Raw genomic sequence first — 23,238 nt, 5'->3', positions numbered from 1 at the left:
ATAATGCTGTTTACATCAGAAAATGATCAGTTTCTTAGTGTGCATGTAAACGAGCTCACTGTGATGACGTAACAAGTGTTGTTTGTAGTCAGCACCTACATTACGCCTGGCAGATTGCTGTCAGTATGTACGACAGGGGTGTTGAACTCAGAAACTGTGGGGGAGGGGCAAATCACACAAAATGCCAATTTCTACATAATGGTTCTTTTAACCACTTTAGTCTCTAGTCAGTGAGAACTCTGCAGAGCCAAGGTAGTGTTTTTTTTTTTTTTTTTTTACAGTCATTCATTTTCATATTAATTGGTTAAATTAAAACTCTGATTCTGATAATCAGAGAAATGTTGAACATCAGATCTGATAATCATACGATAAAATATACAACTGATTTATTTGATCAGATAATTTAAGACTTTTACTTTTACCAAGGTAATATTTGACACCATATCTTTCTCTTTTAATCAAATATGACTCTTTGGTACGACACTGATGTGTATACATAATATAATATCTTATCTTCGGGTATCTTATTACCATTTCTCTTTTGATCTTGCTGCGAAGACGTTTCACCTCACATTGTACTGTATGATCTGTGTATGTGACAGATTCATACTTGAATTGTATATATTTGTTGATACCAGACAGGCGTTGACTCAGTGCTGTGGTCCTGTTTGAGGCAGTGGGTTGTGCTGCTAGGTGGAGATGAAGCAGAATTTATTACATTTGATCACCTCATGCATCATTTTCCACAATAAAACACCGTCACAGTGGGAGAGACTGGGTGAGGACAGGTGTCGGTGTGCTTGTTGACAGTGGGGTTGGTAACAGTGCCTCAGGTGACTGAAGGAAACGCCCCCTGGAGACAGACACACACACACACACACACACACACGGACGGACGGACAGACAGACAGACAGACATCTGCTGCTGACAGACGGAGCAGCCTGTCCTCACCGCGGAGCTCCAACCTGCAGCTTCACCCACAGACAGACAGACAGCAGCACTCAGTCATGGATGGACAACTTCTTCTCCACACGTGTGTCTCTGTGTCTCTGAATTAAAACACTATTCGTTATTATCATTATTATTATTGTATATATATATATTATCATTCGGGAGGCTTGAGGTGAACTCAGTTGTGAGCATGGACCGACTGGATGAATGGGGCTTCAAGTCCAAGACCATGGCCCTGGAGGAGGACTTCTACTTCGACTACGGAGCCGAGGAAATAACAGATTATCGAGACCCCAGTGAACTTGTGGCTGCGCTGAAACAAAAGGAGGAAGAGGTTATTTTGGCAGCCCAGCTGGGAAACGCGTTGCTCCTGGAAAACCGACAGCTGAAAGATCAGAGCGACAAACTTCATGAACAATACGCGGACAAGCTGGAGGTAAGTCGGCTCCGAGCTGCCTTTTCAAAACGCTGATATATGGTTTGAAATGAAGCTTTTACATGACGGATGGGTTTTTAGATACAAGAGGGGGGTTTGAAGGTTTGTGCTGATGTTTGAAGTGTGCGGTGGAAATGAGGCTAAATGAAGTTTCCTGTCTTTCAGCCGAGTTAATTCAATTAATACGCATTAAAACATCGACTTTAAAGCAACTTTGTCAATCAGAATAGAACTTCTCAGTCGTATTTCTTCAACAACGTGCTCATTAAAATAATTTTTTATTTAGAAATATGTGGTAACTATGTGACTAACACACCCAGTTGGCAGTTTCATTATTGTTATACGTCCAGATGACAACTTAAGATATAATAGAGAGCAAATATTTGACTCCCTGACCATAAACATGAAGAAAGTACACTTGAATGTTGTGAAAGGCAATAGGTCAGCACCCTAATGATTATGATCTTGATTGATTAACTACATTCTCGAACTCCCCAGAGTCCATCTAGCCCTATCTTCAGATAGCTTTTCTCTGTCCAATTACAGTCCAAAACCTAAAACTTATTTCCTTTATTTACTATCATAACCTATGAAGAAAAAGCATTCACATTTAAAGGAGCACTATGTAGTTTTACGGCAGACATTTTACTCAGAAGAGAGAGATCTTCATTGCCTAAACAAACTCCCTTTGTTTTCATGACTGAATAAACAAACTGACCGTAAAGGACAAACACAGTTTCATACTGTTTCACTGTGTTTATATGTGGCAGACCCTGCCACCTGTCTGGCTTCAAACAGTGTTCCGGGGACCTTATTTTCCTCTGAGAACAGCTTGTTTATTCAGTTATGGAGAAATAAATATTTCTGATGATTTGGACCATTTGTTTGAGTTGTTTCATGCTGCTGGACTGTGGATTTCTTTGTGAAAGTCTCGGGTTGGATTACACACTTCTTCTTTGCTCTGCTAACAGAGAGCAACAGTAGCTAACGTTGGTTTAGAAATGGAGTGGACTCTCAGGAACCTCCGTGTTGACCGGCTGCCAGGTCAACACAGAGGTTCCTCAGAGTCCCTTTAACTTAAACTATCAATGAATGTTTTGGAGCAACAGTTTTGACTTTCTGATGTATATTTAGCATGCTAACCAGCTAGCCCCATCCAGGTCCAAAATAGCAGTGTTAGCAGTGTAAACATTCTGCTTCAAACTTCCATTCTGAGCTTCTAGCTGCACGGCTAACTCAGCGAACTAGCTATTGGCAGCTACAGCTGGCAGTAGTTAGCGAATACGCTTTTTCTTTTAGGTGCACAGGCGCATTTCTCAACACAGGAAAAAAGGTGGGAAAACAGTGTTTTTCTTCATTTAAAGGTGCTATCTGTAAGAAAAATTAAATTGTAGGTCGGGCCGCCTGCCATCCCAAAGCATCAGTATTTGATGAGATGGGAGTGAGACTCAAAAATCTACTTTTCTTACAAAAAGCACCTTTAGATCACACGCAATATGGCATTATGATTATCTCAATTGTTCAAAAAATGAAACTCTAAATCTCAGATGCACCGTTGTGATAAATGAAAATGGTTATTTGCACTTGACAGCCACAAAGAGTTGCACCCTGCTGCCCCAATTCTCATTTTTTTAGTGAAAACAGGCAGAAGAGTTTGTTCCACATGAAATTATTGCTACTTTCCTCAGCAGGATCAAGGTCACTGTACTCTCTTTATTTTGTGTTGTTTCTTTGACTACGAACGCATTTCTAGCTCACATCTAATGAAATGTTTCCCAGATGAGTTATCTTCACAGGTTGTGTAACAGCTCGGCAACCTGCCACTGTAGAATCAAACTGATACGGCTCCAACTCTTTCAGAGGCATCAGCAAATTTGGTCATGTAATACAGGGTGAGAACTGCAGTTAAAGTGTCTGTGTGTGACTTAGTGATGGACCTCCACATTTAATAAATATCTACAAAACCCCAACCTTGCAGCAGTGAAGCAAGAGGCAGCAGGTGAAATGAGGTCTTCTGCAGAGTTTTACATGTTTGTCTTGGTGGTGAAGCCTCCTGCACACCTGAGCGGTTACGACAGACTAAATAATGGCCCCATTGCTCTTCTCAAGGTGAAGGCTGCTGATGTCTCCTTCAGATGTGCAGGCTTAAATCTTATCAAGTGCGACTATATAGCTTAAATCACAGAGTCAGGGCAAACTGTAGACACAGTGGTCCACTTTTCAAAGTGCAATAAAGATGTGGCAAAGACTTATCTTATCTGTCATGATGTAACGAACGACTATTGTACTCATGAATAATCTGCTGATCACTTTCTTGCTTAATGAATAATTTACCGAAAAATAGTGATGGATTCCCAATTTTCCAAAGCTCAGGGAAATGTCTTCATGTTGCCTTTTCGGGGGATACAACAAAAGGATATTTTTACTTTCACTTCAGACAAAGTAAAGAGAAAAACTGAACAGATGAAACGAGGGAACTGTTGGCAGTTTTGCTTGAAAAACAACCCAAATAATTAATCAGTTCTCGAGGCAGTTGTGACTTTAGCTTCTGTCGTGCTCGACTGATAGTTTCGACGCTATGAAAACAGATTAGACGACATAAATACTTGTGAGCCTTTTCAACTTTGAATCAGACTTCCTGGCACATGTTGTCACTCAGATTCCTTTTCAAAATAAAACCCCATCACTCTAACATCCTGTTGCCAGTAAGGATCACCATAATTTCCTCATAAGCAGCTCATGTTGAATGAATGTAATGTAATCACCAACGATCTTTCCTCCCCTGTGCAGGAGCTGGAGCAGGGCAGGCATGAGCTGCGGCTGAAGCTGGAGGGCTGCCAGTCCCAGTTGGAGAGCCAGGTGGGCGACCTGGAGAGGGATGCAAGGGAGCTGAGCGCTCAGGTGGAGCGGCTCAGCCAGGCCCTCAGCGAGGCCGAGCGGGACAAGAGTCGAGCCCAGCTGGAGCACAGCGAGCACACGCAGAGGCTCCGGGAGCAGCTCAACACCGTGAGTCCCAAGCATGGAGATGTTGACAACCAAAATCCTTAGTTGCAGCCCTGTTGTTTCATAAATGTGTGTAATTTAAAGGTGCAATATGTAACAGTCATCTACCTGGTGTATTCCTACTCACAACAAACGGGGCAGCATATCTCCAGAGCAACAACTAACTGCTCCTGAGTCCTGACTCTAGCTGCAGTTAGTTAGTTAGCTCGGCAAGCTGTGCATCTAGTGATCCGGACTTGTTGCTCAGAGCACCAGGGGAGTGTTTAGCATCACTAGCACAGCATTTCTGGACCATGACAGGCCTGGGATAGCTAGTTAGCATGCTAACTTTATAGATAACTCTGCCACACAATACAAGGACTTTTTAAGAGAGACATTAAGACTGGTAACACTATTTCTTCCCTCTTTGTGGATTATATAAGTTATGATTTTTTTTAACTTACTGCAACTTCCCATTTGTGCTCTTTTAGAGATGAGCTGAATTAATTCAAAACAGTTCAGTTATTCTTTTATTCTGAAGATCTCTTTCTTTTATGAGAACATGAAAAACAACAAAAACAAGTCGAATAACTGACAAAAAACAATAAGTTGCCATGGTAACAGCCAAGGATTTCCCTATCAAACATAATAACTACAGAGCTTGGTTCAGAGAATGCCCCTCGGCTGCGTCAGATAACTGAGCCTGTGTGAAACAAACACCTGAGCCGTGGATCCAAAGCTGCAGCTCTGAGTCAAAGCAGATAAGACGAGCTGTCACCCAATCCTGAAACTCGATGTTCTTTGCAGGTATCAGTCTGACTCAGTCTACTCTGCAGTAGGCCAAACTCTCAGGCTGTTTATAGACTCCCACTCTACAGACGGAACTTACTTGTAAAACGTTTTTCTACTGAGCAGGAGAGACATGGTTGGAGTTTGAAAGGCCGTAGTCCAGAAACAAAATCTCAGTTGTTGGTTTCAGGCAAATGATCCGTGCCACTGTGGAGCAGAATGGAAATGATATGTAAACAAGAGAGGGAGGGAAAGTAGTGCCATGATTTGATTTTTGGATGTAGGACAGAAGGAGGAGAGCGTAGAAACGCCCTGGAAGATGCATGTCTGTTGATTAAGTGGAAAAGAATTCAAAACAATGAGATTAGAGACAAAATGGAAAATTAACCTGCATCTATTTTTGTAATTGTTCCAAATATGGTGTGATTCCAGCTTCTCAAATGTGACGATTTCCAGCTTTGATCTGTTCTGTGTCATTGTGAACTGAATAACTTTGAGTCTTCCTCTTGGACTTGTGGCTGTCATTACATTTTATAACAATTATTAAGATTATAAAAAAATGTGCAGATTAATCAAATATGAGACATGAGCTCATTTTAATCTGTCTAACCAGATCCAGTTTACTCATTAACATGACGTTAACTTATATAACTGTTCGTAGAAACTCGTGTGACGTAATGGACAAAAAAAAAAAACTGTCAACAAAAGCTGACTCAAGTCATTATCAGACTTTTTGAATCACATGTTTATGATCTTCATCGTTGCATCTGAAGGACACACTGGGAGGAAAATCAAACTGGTGACATAATTTACAACCTTTTATCTGTTATAACAAGGAGGAGCCGACTGGATCGCACTGCTGGACAACCTTGAGTGTTTTTCCAGTCTGAGAAAGTAGGGCATGTTTCATTAAACATGACAGTCGCGACGGTGTTACGTTGCACATGACAGACTTCTGAGCAAAATGAACGGTAAAACTGAGCTCACAAAGTTAAAAATGAATCCAGAAAACAGAGTGCTCCCTCCCATGAGTCAAGGTCCGCATAATAAGCAACTATGTGCGTCTTGTCTCTCAGTGTGGTCAGGCCGAAGGACTTTCTGAGGCAAACCGACTCCCTAGAAGTTCAGGAAAAAGTCAATTTAGATAAAAGGTGCTATCTCTGCCTCTTTGGGCTGCTGAGGGAGGAGGAAGTGGAAAAAAAATGTTTTATTTGGCTGTCCGGCAGTAGAACGCGGGCAACTCTGGACTCTGTGTGGCTGTAAAAGCCAGAGAAGAGAGCGAATGTGTGTGAAGAAGCTTCATGTCTGACGCAGGGACGGTTGCTGTCGCTTCTGTTGTGGTGAGTTGTGTGTTTGTGATTATGTGTGTTTGCACAGGCACTCCCACAGATACGAAATGGAACAGGAGGCTGTGCTCTGTTTGTCCCGATCGGGTTTTGGTAGGCCGGTAATTAGAGTATGCTTACTCTAGCAAATGGCTGAAATTAGTGAAAAATGCCTTTGTGTCTTTACGTGCCTTGATTTGTCTAAAAAAACAGCACAAAACCATAGATAACCAAAGATATGCATAAGAAAATCAGCAAATATAAACATATTGTGCTCGTAAACATCATTTGAACCAGGAAAAATTGGGCACTTTTGCTTCATTCAAATATATAACTGATTCACAAATTCGACTCATCATTTCAGCTCTTTTCAGAGTTAATTTATGTCTTACTGTTGTCTCTTTCTGCCTCTTGTGTATTGTGAGTGTACTCATAATGAAGAGCCTGAAACTCTATATCCTAACTGTGAGAGTGTAACCAGAGCATGACAGGAATCTGGAGGAGGGTGTCTGTGTCGAACCACAGAAACCTGAGTGAGAGAAAGAATTCATCGAGTTTACCTGCAACAGAAAACAGAAAAAGCAAAGCAAAGCTCTGACGTGAGAGGAAAGATTTCGCTGGGACTCTCCATCCGGGTGCTTTTTAACGGAAGCGGCTGCATGAAAACAATGTTGACGTGTGCCAGAATGTCACATGGTTCAGAGCTGAATGTTTGGACAGTTGCGGGGAAAGAGGTGTTAAAATATCAGGGAGTGTTGAGTGTTGTCAGGATGTTTTTATTTCGATTACATTACACGTGGTGTCGTTCCTGGAACCGAAACATAACAGGAGAACATTTAGTGAGTCTTGTCTGGTGTCGGATGGATTCATGGGCTCAATGATCATTAATTACTTGATTCAGTTTCTGAAGAAATACTGAAAGAATGTAAACAATTTGATTAGAGACACTTTGCTGGTTCAGTTTTACTCTTGTGCAAGAAAAGTCGACATTATCAGTGTTTTGGAAATCGGCAGATAAACACAAGAAATGCCTAACTGGAAAAGGGAGTCTGATTATTTTTGTTGATAAGCAGTAAATGTCGATGATATTAAGTTTCTTTCTTATAAAATATGCCGAAAGGTGAGTTCAGGACATCGGTTTGGACCTGTGTCAAGTAGAGTTGCATTGTGGGTAATGTAGGCACCAACTTTTGAAAAAAACACCAGTTGTAATTTCCACAACTTCACAGTGACATCTTCAAATATCTTGTTTTTTTAGATCGTCAGTTTTCTACTGATTGATTAATCGACTAAATGTTATACAAATCCGTACAGATTTTTGGTCCACCTCGCAAATTACTATTTTCTCTGTTACCTCTCCACCTCCTGCTCTCCACCCAGTGTCAGATGATCGCCCTCCCTGGCTGTGGATCACCCTGTTATTGGGATGACTGACTGTGACGAATCTCTCACTGTAGATTTTTCTGTTATTGTAAAAGGAGAGGCCTGAGTGGAGGCGAGCCCCCGTGACCTCTGCCCCCTCTGCTGGCATCAGGCAGCTCACAGACAAAAACACAAAGACAATATACATCACGATGAGATATAAATCTTTCATTTGCTCCTTTTCATGGTGCCCCTTGTACCCAAACATCCCATCATCCCAGGGGAGAACCGTCTTTTCTGCGTGCTCCCTGAGGGGCTCGGCTGTAGCTTGGGTAGTCAGCTGTTAGATAACTCAGTGTTTGGACTGAGGCTTGTGGGGGCCGTGTGAGGGGATATCATCTTTGTGAGCGTCCTCCATCCACTCCTGTTTTCGGTGATTCTCAGTGGGTCGCTGCCTCTTTTGTGGAAGGGGGCCCGTGTTGACAACAAGATTCAGCACCCCCCTTCTCCTCCTCATAGTGTGTCTGCATGCTAGGTTTTGTTTATGCCCATCAGTGCCGGCTTTACTATTGTCACACACACACACTTCCCACTAATTTTAGCCATCACCCCTGCCTCACTTCCTCTGCACGCTCCTGTAGACACGTACACACAAGCTGTCCCCTCCGCTTCACCCTTGTGATGTCCAAGTTTACCCTCCGCAGCATTGTTGTCTAATGTGGCATGATGATGTCACAGACGAGACCAAGATGCCCTCCGCTCCATCTGCCGCGGTGGCCGGCCTTTCATCTTGTATTGTGTGGTCGTGATGGGACCTGACAGGGGCCCGCCGAACTGCTGAGTAAGGGGTACTGAGGCTCCCAGACCGGGACGAGGGGGTGGGGACGGAGGGACTGGGAGCCGGATGGGTCGGTGTGATCACTTGGGCTTCAAAGTGGCTCCACAGCTCACCAAAGAACCACAAGTCTTAGTTTTGTAAGGTTTCAAACTCATCTGCTGTTTTGAGGAAGTGCCTGTGTTTCTAAAAAAAAGTAGAACGCTGACGGCATCAATGAGAAATCATTGTTTTACACGTAATGTGACATGTGGTCTGTTCATTATCGGCTGATTTCTTCTGGGCTTTTGATGGATCAGTGATCAGGAGTCATGTTGCTTGTTGTTCAGTAAGTGGTTTCCAGTGTGTTTAGTTTGTGACCTGTTACAGGTCCAGTGTGTAGGATGTAGGCGCAGAAATTAAACATTCGTAACTCTGTATTTCATTAATGTTTAATCATCTGAAACCAGGAATCATTGTGATTTTCGTTACCCTAAAATAAGCATTTTAGTTTTACAGTCCACCATGTCGCACCGCCATGATTCTAAGGAAGCCCAGAATGGACAAACCACCCTGACGAGGGGTATTTAGCTTGGTTGCAATCTGCATCCTCACCATTAGATGCCACTAAAATCAAAACACTGGACCTTCAAAGGTCATTCTTCAGAAGAATCAACATTGCAACCCACAATTTCACTGTACAAAAACGTACGTCTTTAATCATCTTGTGACTCCTCTCAGATTTGATCTTTAGACCCCAGTGGGAGCTTGGGAACATGTTTTAACCGTGAGCAGTTCTTCCAGCAGACCATCTCTCATCCTCCCTGTGCTGCATGGCCCGCAGCATACTGAACACATGTTTAATTTCAGTCACCTAATCCCCACGTTTCAGGCAGGTATCATATAATGCTTCTTCTCATCTGGGTCTAGATTACAGGATTCTATCGGTTATATATTTGGTTATTTTTAGACCCAAGATTGTGGTCTCAATTCTCTTAAAGCTCAGGCCTGAGGCGAGCTTTGTGCTGGAGTTTCAGGTAGACTGATATGATTACACTTTTCTTGGTCAGAGTTTGATTTCTGACTGGGTGAGCTCTTTTTTTTGTTTTTTTTCCAACCCCCTCCTCACGTCTAAAAGTGAACGAAATGCACCTGCAAATTCAAAAGCCACATCTCTCTTTTCTCTCACTGCACTTTTGAAGTCTCATGCATTTGTGTTTTCTCTCTGATTTGTGTGTGTAGGCGATGGAGGTGGAGAGAGCCATGTCCAGTGAGCTGCAGGCGCTAAAGCAGGAGCTCCAACAGAAAGGAAGCATCAACAGGCCGCAGGACGAGGAGCTGATCAGTGCCATGAGGGAGCAGGTAACTAACTCTACTGTGTTTGCAACCACATCAAGAAACAAAGTTATATTCCCACATTGAATGACAGGAAGTACCTTACACTTCCAACTGTTTTATTTATTTTTAGGGAAAACTCTTACTGTACCTCTCCAAACATTAGTGGATTGATAGGCTGTGACGCAAGACAAAAGTGGCAGTAAGTCAGAGGAGACATAACTTAATTGTCATATTTAAGATGTGTGTGTGTGTGTGTGTGTGTTTTCAGGTGCTGCGCCTCACTCAGAAGGAGCAGGTGCTTGAGGAGCGTTTGGAGAGTGTGTGTCAAGAAAACACGGAGCTGAGGGCGAGTTTGGCCTCTTTACACACACGCCTGGCTCTGCACGACCAGCTCAACCAGCAGCAAAGCCAGCAGGTACATTCACGAGCACACGAAACACACACAGACAGGGCAGCACAACACAGCTCAGTGCGGTTTGATGAATGAAAGAAAGAACAACAAAGGGATTTTCTGCTCCGGGTCTGACAGCTTGGGTTTCGGCGGGATTGTGGAGAGCATTGCTAAACAATCAGCTCATCCCCGTCATTGTAACCTTGACCCGCAAATCTGGATTCCACTCATGTTTGCTTGGTTTCTGGTTGGGCCGCAGGAATCTGGCACGTCAGGATTTCTTTTGCACTGAATGTAGAGGAAATAATTACACGAGTGTCTCATGACAGCTTTTTAAAAAGCACACATGGCCTCGGGTAAAATCGCTGTTATGTAATCATATTCACGTCTTGTTCAAAAAATGTTTATGATGCAGTCTTATCTTTCTCTGTGTTGTACGTTGTGCTTTTTTGTGCCTGCAGGTCTTGATGTTTATGTGTGCACCTCCTTGTGTTTTCAGCTCGCTGAGGCGTGGCAGGAGGTGGAGGCGGGGCGGGGTCGCTCACAGCAGCTGCAGGCCCAGGTGGAGGAGCTACAGGAAGAGTTGTCGCTGCAGGAGGCCAGGAGCCACGGAGATGCCTCCCTGCTGTCCGAGCTGGAGAGCAGCCTGGACACGGCAGAGCTGGGAGTCAGCAGAGAAGAGGTACTAAAGCAGATGTTAAAACCTGTCGCCAAAGTCTGATATAGCTTCTTGGGAGAGCGTGCGCCCATGTACAGAGGCTTTGTCCTCCCCGTAGCATCCCAGGGTTCGAGTCCGACCCCCTTGCTTCATGTCACCTACTCAGTCTGTCTCACCCTGTTTCGTGTGACTGTTCATCCGTGCTATAAATAAAACCGTGACTATATCTAAAACAAACACACAACAAAAAAGAAGCTAGCATATCAGACGAGCTGCAGGCTTGAGGCGACATTAGCTGCTACCAGCATGACACACCTGAATCTCTAAACAGTGAGATAGTGGTAAAGTTGCATTGTGGGTAATGTAGGTGGCAGGTTTTGAAGCAGAAGAAGAATATGTTGAATTAAGAGACACAATTTTTATGGTTCTGCTTTTTCCCCCTAAACTATCAGTCACTGAGTGAGACAATATTGTATTAGTTTGGTGATAAATTAGTAGATGTGTGTGGACGACAAGACACGTGCAAAGTGAGATGTCTTGTTATTTTATCCATAAACTGTTTCTTAACTCAGAACTATTCTGGCAAGGAATTTGTGATCTCAAGACACAATCTCTTTTAAAGTAACGTATCAGTGAAACATAGAGACTTGTTTTAAGACAATGTGCACTAATTCCATTGGAAGAATGTTTTTGTTTTAATTATGCGGGCATGAAACACTTTGTATGCATTGGTTGTTTGTTTTTTTGCCCTTGATGATAGAGGATTTTATCCATAACCAGCCATCTTAAATGCTCTCATAGATGGCTCGTGATGCAAAGTCATTGAACAATACAACAGTCACAACTAGCTTCGACCAACGAGGCAGAGAGGCTGTGAATCAAGCACACCACTGTGACTGACAGAAACAGCAGAGCGGTTTAGTTTAGGAGCGGCTGCACTGACTTTATCTCCGCGCTGTGGTTGGCACATGTTCGTTTTATGGTTTGTTCTTTTGTTGTCCTGCCTACAATGATTCATGTCTGTTTTGATTGGAAATTGTTTCCCTGTGATAACTGGAAACGAGAATATTAAGCAAGTCTTTCCTGAGAGACATGTACAGTAACGGCACCACAGAAACATTATCTATGAGCTGCATTTCAGCAAACATGTATACATGTGGTTGTAGTGAACATGCTGACAGAACATTTTGTGCAAGTTCTCTCTGACAGTGTGATTTGTGTGTGACGTGAGGACGTACTCTGCGAGGAGAAGGTGCGATCTCGGTGTGAAAACCCCACAAAGAAATATTAGATAAGACCTGCTGCACGAGAGAGGAAAAGGAAAACTGTCTTCTAATTCTCACTCTCTGCTGTTATTGTTTTTGTTCCAGCAGGAAAATGTGATGTTTGATTGCACTCATGAGTCACTCACTACATTTCCTGTTTGTCACAGCCACATTGTAGGAGAGTTTCATTGTTTCACAGCTTTCAGCGCACAATTACACCTGTGTCTGTGAACTTATCTCATCTGATATCATGCCTACTGTATGAAAACTAACCTTCCAGATATCTTTGTTGAGTTATCGTGAGATCAGCCTCATCATGTGATATGTTTGACTCAGGGACGTTGGATAAAGTGAGGTAATGCCTATGTAGACACCTGACAAAAATGGACCATGTGGCTGAAAATAAATACTTAGTTTTGACCCAGTTTTTGGTCACTACTGTGTCATTTTTTTATTAAAACATCTGAAACATTATCTTTTTAAAGGTAACACAGATATACAGTAGCAGCCCCCAAGCTATATCAATTGTTTTGTGAGAGTAACTCAACGCTTTTATGTCTCCTCTCCTTATAGATGAAGCAAGAAATGGGCTCCATCCTTCAGTTACTGCTCCCGCTGACCCAGGAACTGAGCAGCCCGGGGAGGTCGGAGGTCGTGGATCAGCAGGAGGACCTGGAGGCCATGCTGCACCAGCTAAAGGGAGCGGCCCAAACTCTGGCACAGGGATCCGGCCCTCAGGTGAGCGCTAGTCATGCAGAATGAGAAAGTGGGACAGGAGAGGAAATGCAAAACAAAGGACTGACATTGTTCGGTGGAATCAAAGGCACAGACTGAACTTTAAGGTTGGGCATTCACAAAGAAACAAAGGCTTTGCTTACATGAAAATGTAAAACAAGTGCACGGTCGTCCACCAAAACACTGGTTGTCGTCTGCTTTAAAGATGTTTGAAATAGTAGAAAGGACTTAGTTATAATTTAGGCCACAGAGCAGGTAAAATGATGCAGAGTCATGATGAGGATGGGAAACGGATCACAACACCTGGACTGACAAGACCAGAGCAGGTGCAGCTTCCGCACTGTCGCTGCTTGCAAACAGACACAGCGTAAAAAATAAGTGAACTTAAAGCGTAAAAAATTAAAATTCTTCTGTCAAGGCAGTTTTAAAATCATTAGATTTGTGTCATTACAAAAAACATATAGATAATATTTAAATCCCTGCGTGCATTTTTGGATACAGCCACGAGGGATCTCAGTGAGCCGTGTGAACGAACACAAACTGCAACTGTGGTTTGGATAAAAGGAGGACAAGAATAGTAACAGATTAGTTTCTATATCTAATCACATATTCTTATTACATACACACGTACTGTATGCCCTCTGTGCTGTGTGTTCTGAGGTTGATGAATACAAATGCTACAGGGATAAAGGTTGGAGGCAGATGCGTTTCAGCTGTGTGCTCTTTAAAAAGATATGAACATACGGGGGACGGTGCAGTTATCCATCTAGATTGTTTTGATGTGAGTTGACTCATTGCGCAGAGGAGAGCGTGCATCTCCTCATAAATGAGAGGCTAGCAGCCTAACGAACCCTGTCACAAGCACTGTCACACTATTATGTTGCTTTGTGCTCCACAAGTGCCATCTTCTTACATTTTATTCAAGAGAAGGCAGATATCTCTACCATATGTCTCCAAAACTGGGGAACTTAAACCAAAACAATCTATATGAATAAATAGCACCACAGGTAAAAGGAAAAAGTATATATTTTTGATTCTGTGGTGGACTGTCCCTTTAAGAAAAGAAGATATCACATACCACATTCATTAATTTATTCACAGTAAGTCTATCTACCCCCTAGTGGCAGTTGAACCCTGCTGAAAAAGTGTGTGTCCTTGTTGAATTGTTGTAACTGCAAGCTTATATGCTTTCCTAAGCTTCTGTTTGCCACAAGCGAGCATATATAATTGTCCAGTTGTGTCTCGTGGCGTTTGCTTTCCACTCAGACCAGTAACAGGTGTTTATCACTGTAACTAAATATTCCTGCCCGTCCCCCTCCTCTCCTTGGAGCGCCGTGCAAATAGGCCAACGCAACAGAAACTTTTTGTGTAAATCTCTGTGAAATGCACGGACGACACCTAATCTCTCTGTTAACGTCTCTGTCCCAGGAGCTGAGTCGGGCTTTTGTCGACAGGATGGGTGATCAGTGTGGGAATCCGAGCGTGGTGCAGGAGCTGAGAGATCAGGTAACGCAGTGATGAACGGACGCGTCTGTCAGGGAGGGAGCAGCAGCACCCGCAGAGGCCCATTATTTGTCAGTGCTGAATTTGCTGCTGTCACTGCAGTCCATGTTAGTGTTACAGACACATTCAGTGACCTTTGAGAACATGTTGTAAAAATGTCAGTGTGGTACACTTGTCAACGTGTTTTGTGGTTTGCAGAAACATTAGCCACCAACATTTCAATTCTGCACTTGGACTGATTTTATTATGTTTCAAACTTAAACTGTCACTTCAAAGGAAAATTTCAAAGGATTAGGAATTATTGTTATTTGTCATTTGAAGGCGGAGACCAATTTACTGCAAAAACAATGGCTTTCTTGTGTTTGAAAGATGTATACAGTTGGTTTCACACAGCGGTTAAACAAGTTAACTTATTCCTCCTGCAGAACGTCCAGCTGCAGCAGGAAAACACTGAGCTGAGGCAGGAGCTGCAGAGCGCACAGGAGCAGGCTGCTGTCGCCCAACAGGCCATCAGAGACCGAGATGAAGCCATAGCCAAGTGAGAAGCAATTCTTTTATTCAATATTTTCAATGTAAATAATAAAGATATCCAATGTATTCAAATTAATCTACATGTTTGTTGTATAACAGCAGCTATTATTGATTTTTATATGCGACAATTCTGCATGTTTGGTCAAATGTCCAATAATTACTGTCATTTCTAACAAAAAAGAGCCATAATTCATTGTTTTCTTAAAGAACGCTTAGTGGAGTTTGACTTTCTTGACTGTCATGTGACTGAAGAGATTTCATCTTTTCTTGGTAGGAAAAACCTAATGGAGGCCGAGTTGGTGAGAAGTAAAAATGACATGATGTCCCTGAACAACCAGTTATTAGAAGCCATCCAACGTAAACTGGAGCTGTCGCAGGAGCTGGAGGCCTGGCAGGTACGGTCCCATCCAGTCTACTGTGTCTTAAGCCACCTTAAATCGTGTCTTGTGCGGTCCCTTTCCCACAAACTGCTGTGGATGTGAAACCCCTAACCAATACATTGAGGCATGCTGTCTGCAGTTTTAGGGATAATTTGACAAGCTGAGAAAAGGGAAGTATCTCAGTTTAGTTTCCTCAGCGGGGGGTCGGGGACAGACACAGCCGTATCTCTCTGTGTTGTCGGTTTGGAGGGAAATGAGCACCAGGTGTCTCTTTCTCTGAGTCCTTCTGCTGCTGAGTCACTATGCCAAGCTGAGCCATCTGCCGGCGGGTCTGATCTCTCCTGTATTAAATAGTATAATGCGGATAATACTTGAACAAATAGGATGATTCATTTTCTGGAGAAGTCACATTTGTTATATGCTGATATACAGCTAAAACCATAATCGGTTGTACTCGATAATAATAAAACACAATCTGTGTGTTTTTACACAGAACAGAATTTTCTCTACACACAAAGGAACATGTCATCTTTCAGTTTATCACAAACATTTGTTTCACCGGACAAGAAGGGCATAAGCTGAAAAACTAAAGCTGTGAGATAAATGTAATGGAGTAGAAGTATAAAGTTACTACTCTTACTAGTTACCTTAACATTAGAATACTAAAGTAAGATCCAAGTGCACCAAATTTGTGCCTCTTCAAATATGTACGATTTCTACCGAATTTGTGCAGTACTAATACAGTAAATGTACTTAATTATATTGCACCACTGTGTCATGTTGATGTGTTTTTGATCGTTTTTGGACAAAGCTTCAGTGTATTAGTGGTTGACTACACAGACAATACCTATCAGTAGGAACAATTTATTGTTGGTTTGGTCTTATCTTAGGAGAAACGCACGCGACACCAATGAACAGTGACAAAAATAGTTTTTAAACCTGATCCAGTCAAATGATTATACAAAGCGAGTTTAATGATAGAAAGGGAGTGTTTATAACTGTTTTTGCCCAACATGAGACACCAGACTGAGTCCCTGCTCCTCTGACTTCCTGCTCCTTTCCTCTTCCTCCCCACCTTCCCTCAGGACGACATCCAGATCATCATCAACCAGCAGCTCAGGTCGCAGCAACAGTCGGAGCTTCCTCAGAAGAAGTCGACCTCCAACGGCATTTCCTTCTTCCGCAGGCCAAGCAAGACGTCCTCCACCTGGACACGTCAGCCCTCCACTTCGTCCTCCTCCTCCATCTGGAGTTCAGATGCTAATCAAGACAAAAACCAATCCCCCTGGAGGGACTGGTTAAGACGGGGAAAAGGAGCACAGTATGACAAATAACGGACAATGAGCACTGAGGAGAGGTCAGAGTGCAGCTTCCTGAACATTATGTATGTTGAAAAGAAGCCATAAAGACACGTTTCATTCAGTGATGAACAACAGAGCCACGTCAAAGACTTTTGAAATCGACACTTACCTGCACACATTTCACGAAGGGGTTGAGCCTTCTTAAAATTTAAGCTGTGGCTACCTGGAACACTAACATTTTCATTCAAAGGTTTGCTTGAGTCTGTAAATATTGTGCCTTATTTTGTAATATTGTGAATGTCCGAGCCTTAATATGGTGTATATGATAGGTGCAAAACAGTGGAGAATATTGTTCAGATTATTTAACGTCACAGAACAAAGAGAAAGTAAACGATCAAACTGTTTTTTTTTTGGAATTGTACTGAATTCTTTGCATACTAAGTTAGATGTGAATTTCATTTTTTTACAGTCAGTTTTGCTCACAAGCTAAATATGTAAAAATAAAAAAATAATAAAAGTTGATTGTATAAGACACACTGCATGTTTTCAATTAGGAAACTGCGATTTTGTGTAATTTCAGTTCCATTTGTTTTTTCACAAAAAAACTACACAAATGTATTCTCTGAATGAAGACTTGGTGTGTGCTTCATGTCACATGTGTATATGTTCTGAGACTCAGTGTTTATTATTAAAGCTGCTTAGTACAAACTGTGTATGAAATGCTATATTGATCCCTGAAGTGAAAATTGGGTACATTACATTCGCTCCTTCTAGAATAGAAATATCACACTATAGAGAGATCACAAGAAATTAATAGAAAAATCTAATAATTTTACTATTTTACAGAGTTACATTTTAATTTTCATGAAGTGACCATCTATCTGTAGTGGCAGACGGAAAAGGTTAAAGATCAACAGCGGTGGTACAATGATTGCTTCACTTGGTGCTAAAATGCTTTGCAAAACCGCCATACTAACCTTTAAATGAATTTTGACACAAATGATCTTCAAGACACTTCGCACATATCTGCTTTAGTGTATTTAACAACTTTATTCATTTCTTATGTGACTTGAGGGAAAATGTAGTTGGCCTCTGAGTCCCAAGTACTCACTGAACAGGAGATAAAGGATCGATGCTGTGCCTAAACATTCTTGTTTATAGAATAAGAATCTTTTTTGTCAGTTTGTTGTTTGTTAATTTTCACATAGACGAAGCAGACCAATCCTGTGTGTATTTTGTACACAAGAACATTCTAAGGAATATTACATTTTTGTTGTTAACAAATCTTGAATTTGTACTACAGGGATTACTCATTACTATTTGTTATCAAGTGGTTCCTGATTAATTCTATGCTTGTTCCTCAGTCAATAAAATTTTGTTATGTATTTTTTATGTCTTTATGTAAAGTGATACCAGTTTTATTGCTTGTAATATCATGTCATATTATGATTTTAATTCATAAATGTAGTAGATTTTATTGATTTTATTTTTGATTTTTATTCATTTGTTTGTTTAAAAGTATGTGGGATGTAACCTGAGCAGCCAGAATAAACTCAAACAACCAACGGTCGGGCAAATTAAAGCAGACTGCCCAAATGCCTTCATTCCACACAGTGTGTGAGCCAGATTAGGATTTCTGGTACAGTTTTGCCATCTGGGTTCCTTATGAGGACCACATTACCCAGATAGAGAGAACCCTCCTCACAAGTGTGCTGCTGCGCTCCTGTGTGTGATCTTCCTCCTTTGTCCCCGCACTCTCTGCCCTTTTATCACCTCCCCCACTCCACCAGAGCATCAATTACCCTCAGGTGTGCTCAGGTAGAGAGGGGGAGGAGGGTACCAAACAGAGAGAGAGGGACACAGCAGAACATATACCAGAGGAAAATGTAACCTGCAACCTAGGCTTTTTTTGTGAATATATATGTGTCAAAAATAGTGATTTTGGTGCTATCGTAAAAGTGCCCCAGCGCTCCATTGAAAATGACCTTGACCCGAAAACGAAAATACGGTAAAAGTGCCTCTTTCGTCGTAATTATGCTTTTACACGAAGGTTTGATTCATATACATTCACAAAAAAAGGCTAGGTTGCATTTTGGCGAGAGTTTCACTTTCCTTTGTAATGATGTGGTCATGGCTTGGTGTCTTTTTTTTTTTAAAAAAATCATTACGATTTGTGGGGGAACCGGAGCACCCGGAGTAAACCCTACACGGCGTGTGAGTTGAACCCATGTATGATCAGACGTGTGCTGCATGTCTCTTCGCAGCATGATTTTGATCTTTGGTAAGCTGAGTCTGAGGTGGATTTTACTTGGCATCTTTTTTTAAATCATTACGAATAGTGGGGGAACCAGAGCACCCGGAGTAAACCCCTACAGAAACCCTACCATATTTGGACCTTGTTTGGTTTATATATGGTAAAGTTGCTGCCAATGCCAGTGACTGGAACTGATGGTCGTGGTTGTTGGACATGGTGAGAGGGTTTTGAACTTTTAATCCCTTCCCTGCCAGAATCTTCCTTAAGTCTTTTTGTGTGGCCTGTGGTGGGCAGGGTCTCAGGTGGATGTGGCTTAAACTAAGTCTGATGGTGTAGCTTAACCTCATCAGCGATGGGTGGGAAGCGTACATTCTTCGATTGTTGATCAGACCTGTGCTGCATGTCAGGTGATCCCTTTGCAGCATGATCGTGGTCTGTTGTAGGTCGGGTTTGAGGTGAATGTTGCTTTAAGTGGGTCGAATGTTGTGTGTATGGCTTGTATAAATGCGGTGGTATTCGATGAGACCCTTGCTTGTCTGGCAGGCTTTCTGGTGGACATGGTATCATGACATTGACTTCTAACATGTTTGTCTTGAGTACACGTCTGTATTTCCTGCTGTCTTGAGATGCTGCCTGAGCAGAGCTTTGTTCCAGTTGAGTCTCCCGTCTCCTGCGAGATGTCTTTGGTGGATGTGGCACAAATTTACTCTTGCTCCTGTCTATGTCTTTGTCAAGTTCTGGCTTAATTGTTGCTGCTTTTTTACATTTGGCAAGTAACTCAGCCTTACTACCTTTCTTAGGCCAAATTCTGTTGATAAATTTGTCATAGTCCGGTAATGGTGAAGCAGGTATCCGTTTGACATAAAAAAATTCATCTGTGTCTGAGTTTTCTGCCTGCTCCTCGTCCAAATCCTCCTCAGGGTGGAGTTGCGTAGTGTCCCATCGATCTTTCCCAAAGACACCTATGCAGGTGCCTTTATTTGTCCATCGACACACATTGCAGTCCAACCCGGCCGTTATTACGTTGGTACCAGCAGGGTCGCATTCAACACTCACCACTGCTGTGGGGTGAGCTTGCCAGGACTCTAACAGGGGAGGGGGACACAATGACACACGCCACCCATTTCTGTCCTCAAAAGGCCCATTGTTTGCCTGTCTTTTAAACCCAAAACTCCGAGTGTCCCACAGACAGATCCTTCCAGTACTATCCCCAGTCAATAGTATCTGTTCGTTGACATCAGTTGACATGGTTGTAATGACTGCTGCATCATCCTTCACTGCCCTGAACTTTCCTAACAAACCACCTGTGCAAACAACAGACCAGGCATAGATGTAGCCATCAGCAGAGGTCAGCAGTGTGGCTGTGTCAGCTCTGGCCTCTCTGGTCTTGAGACATACAATAAGAGGGCTGATATTCACCTCAATCTCAGTCAGAGCTTTAGATTTTGTTGACCCTCTCCCAGTGGCCTTAGATTTACTCGTGCTGTTCTGGAAAGGTAGAATCTCTCTAAGGCCTTGAGCGTTTTCACCTGCCAAGCGTGTTCGAGGGCTTGTACTGGCATCAATGCAGCAGAGAACATCGCCATTGTTGTGATCCCAGATAATGATATTTCCATTGCTGGAGGCGGTAATCAGCCTATCTCCATGCGCATCCATTGAGGAAATGTCCTTTAGGTAAGCATGTTTCAGAAGTCTGCTTTCATATCCTTCAATATCCAGGTCAAAAATGACCTTGGAGTCCCTTCCAGACACAAACACCCTGTCTTTTATGCAGACAATAGCTGTTACATACTTTTGCACAGTAACAGGGTGAACACCCAGCTCTTTTCCATTGCTGAAGTTCCACCGCCTCAGTTTCCCATCCTGGCAAACTGTGATGAGGCTTTGCTGCTGTTCATCAAATGACATGAATGTGCGTCCGTTAGTGTTGCTTGAAGTGACTTCGAACTGCACGACAGCATTTCCAGTTAAGATATCCCACACTGTCACCTCACCTTTTTGGCAACAAGAGATGACCCGTCTGAAAAAGCTGTGATACAGAACACAGCACAGGGGCTTTTCATGGGATGTTAACGATTCTCGAAAAACATCTGTTCCTTCTCCCAGGCATTTTGTGATATCTGAGTTAGCCAGGACTAACTCATTGTTGTGTATGTTATAACACATACTAGTGATTGGGGACTGTCCAATGTTTTCAACCTGGATGCTTTGCCTACACAGCCAGCCTACCTCGGACCAGACACGTACATTTTTGTCCTCAGACAAACTGATAAGCATTTGGTCTTTAGTATTGTACATGAGGTTGGTAATGGGTTTGTCATGTCCTTTCAACGTCTCTATGCATGACGTGTTGTTGGGAAACCACACTCGCAATGAGCCATCTGTACCACCAGTCACCAGTTGAGCAACTGCAGGGGCATATTCAACACAGGTAAAAAAATCAAAAATTGCCTCGCTGTTGTAGAATTCTTTAGAAACATCGGTTTCAGTTGGCTTGGGTAGAGCAACGACGACCATTGTCTTGAATGAATTACCGCAGATGGCAATTGAGTGGAGTGATGGAAAGTATCGGATCTGACTGCAGACATCATTAAAGGCGTGGACTTTCATGCACTGGAAATTAATTGAGTCATGTCTTATCAGGGTTGAAACATAAACTGTTGGATACTTCTGCAGAGAGATTTGCTCGAATGCCTTATGGCAGAAGAGGCCATGTTTCTTTACATCATGGGAGATAAAGAAAGTCAGAAATCCTGCTACATCACCAAAGGAAAACACTGCTTTAGTGCCATTGGACCAGTAGTTCATAGTAGTCATTTGGTCCTCGTCTACTACTAAAGCGTATTTTACTTCAATATGTACAGGGAGCAAACGGCAGTCATAGAATATCAGCTCCCGAGTGGAATTGGAGACGACCAGCTGTTTTAGTTCTCTGATGTACTCCATGCTACGAACACACATTTTCTTGACGTGTGAAAAAGGAAGTGCATTTTCCCTTGTCCACAATGATAGTTTGCGTGAGTTCTCAAACGTGTCAGCCCAGATGCTGAGGGTGCCATTTGAGGTCATGGAGAGGTATTGACCTTTCTTGTAGGGCCTGACTACACCTCGAAAGTCAGCACTGTAGTAATTTTTCATATCATCCTTCAAGGGCAGAAATACCAAACCAACAATTGAAGACTGACAATCCATAGTTACCCTTTGGAAAGGTTTTGGAAAGGAATGATGCATATAGTCCAAAGCCTCATATGCCTCGATCTTACTCAGCAGGAAGGACACCAGCTCGTCCAGGTTCACAGTTCCCTTAGAGTGTGTGTCAATCTGCATGTGAAGCGCAGCCAGTTCCTCTTCACTCACTGAACTGTACATTTTCTTCATTACTTCACAAAATTCCTGCTTGTCTAAACCTCTGCCACCATCTGCATGTGCCTCTTTAAATAGTCTCGCAATCACTGGGACATCCTTTGCAGCAAACATTTTTTTCATCTTGTCAGGGCTGCTGTCCTCAATATCTGTGTGTCGATTCATTTTTACCTATCAGCAATTAACCTAATCAATCTATCAATCTATCAATCTATCAATCTTTATAACCGAAGAGTCAAAATCGATCTATGACTGGAGGAAGTAAGTCAGCTACTGTACTAGTCTGTGAGCTTTGTTGAACTGAGAGAAATAAAACACCTACAACCACACATAACTATTTTGTAGTATTCTAGAACCCAAGCCAGCCCCTGGATCACAGCCTTGACAAAGATCAAAGCAAAACCGAATGCAAACGGTTACGGAGCACCGCGCATGCGCGACTCTATATCGACACTTCCGGTTGTAGTCTGACTGCTTGGTTCCCACGCCCCCAGGAACAGCGCCAGGCTCTGATAACAACTTCCGTAGTGGCCAAACAGTGTCATTGCAACATAGTGCACAAAGAGACTTTTCCATAAGCTAACATTGTGAAAGAAGAGGCTGTAAAGCGGTGGATAATTTTGTTTGCGCCCCAAACCCCGCGAAATGACTCGTTTCACTCTCAGAACTTGACCCATTCGGAAAGTCTAGGAGAGCCGCACGATTAAATTATTTTATTCGCTAAAGCAGAAGTTAGACGGCTCTGTCGGCGCAAGTCTTTAGTGCGCACGCAGTAGTGTATTGTCTGCTTAAAGGCCGTAATGTTTGTTTACAACAACTTCCAGCTTAAATACAGTTAAACTTTCTGTTGCTTGTTTAA

The 23,238-nt window shown here is 42.6% G+C and overlaps 2 protein-coding genes across 2 annotated transcripts; one reads left to right on the top strand and one right to left on the bottom strand.

The window, feature by feature from the left end:
- The first annotated feature begins 865 nt into the window (after positions 1–865).
- LOC115573319 (BICD family-like cargo adapter 1) lies at positions 866–17,475 on the top strand. The gene is made up of 10 exons (XM_030404054.1): positions 866–1,388; positions 4,179–4,394; positions 9,903–10,022; positions 10,267–10,413; positions 10,889–11,071; positions 12,886–13,050; positions 14,476–14,553; positions 14,976–15,088; positions 15,356–15,476; positions 16,547–17,475. Exons 1-10 carry the CDS (start codon positions 1,143–1,145, stop codon positions 16,793–16,795), a joined length of 1,638 nt encoding a protein of 545 aa, XP_030259914.1. The 5' UTR covers positions 866–1,142; the 3' UTR covers positions 16,796–17,475.
- Positions 17,476–18,230: 755 nt separating this feature from the next.
- Positions 18,231–22,694, bottom strand: LOC115573309 (WD repeat-containing protein on Y chromosome-like). The gene has a single exon (XM_030404043.1). The coding sequence runs from the start codon at positions 22,542–22,544 to the stop codon at positions 19,335–19,337; it is 3,210 nt and encodes a 1,069-aa protein (XP_030259903.1). The 5' UTR covers positions 22,545–22,694; the 3' UTR covers positions 18,231–19,334.
- Between the last annotated feature and the right edge of the window lie 544 nt (positions 22,695–23,238).

Source organism: Sparus aurata, chromosome 2 (genome assembly GCF_900880675.1).
Source record: "Sparus aurata chromosome 2, fSpaAur1.1, whole genome shotgun sequence".
Taxonomy (NCBI): domain Eukaryota; kingdom Metazoa; phylum Chordata; class Actinopteri; order Spariformes; family Sparidae; genus Sparus; species Sparus aurata.
The sequence above is the reverse complement of the archived record's forward strand: the minus strand, read 5'-3'. Positions and strand labels throughout refer to the sequence as shown.

What these genes read in the sequence shown, in the direction of transcription:
- LOC115573319 (XM_030404054.1), top strand. Translation starts at nt 1,143, where the DNA reads ATGGACCGACTGGATGAATGGGGCTTCAAGTCCAAGACCATGGCCCTG. An exon ending in TCAGTGCCATGAGGGAGCAG is followed by an intron (nt 10,023 to 10,266) that starts GTAACTAACTCT and finishes GTGTGTTTTCAG; the next exon opens with GTGCTGCGCCTCACTCAGAA. An exon ending in AGGAGCTGGAGGCCTGGCAG is followed by an intron (nt 15,477 to 16,546) that starts GTACGGTCCCAT and finishes ACCTTCCCTCAG; the next exon opens with GACGACATCCAGATCATCAT.
- LOC115573309 (XM_030404043.1), bottom strand. Translation starts at nt 22,544, where the DNA reads ATGAATCGACACACAGATATTGAGGACAGCAGCCCTGACAAGATGAAA.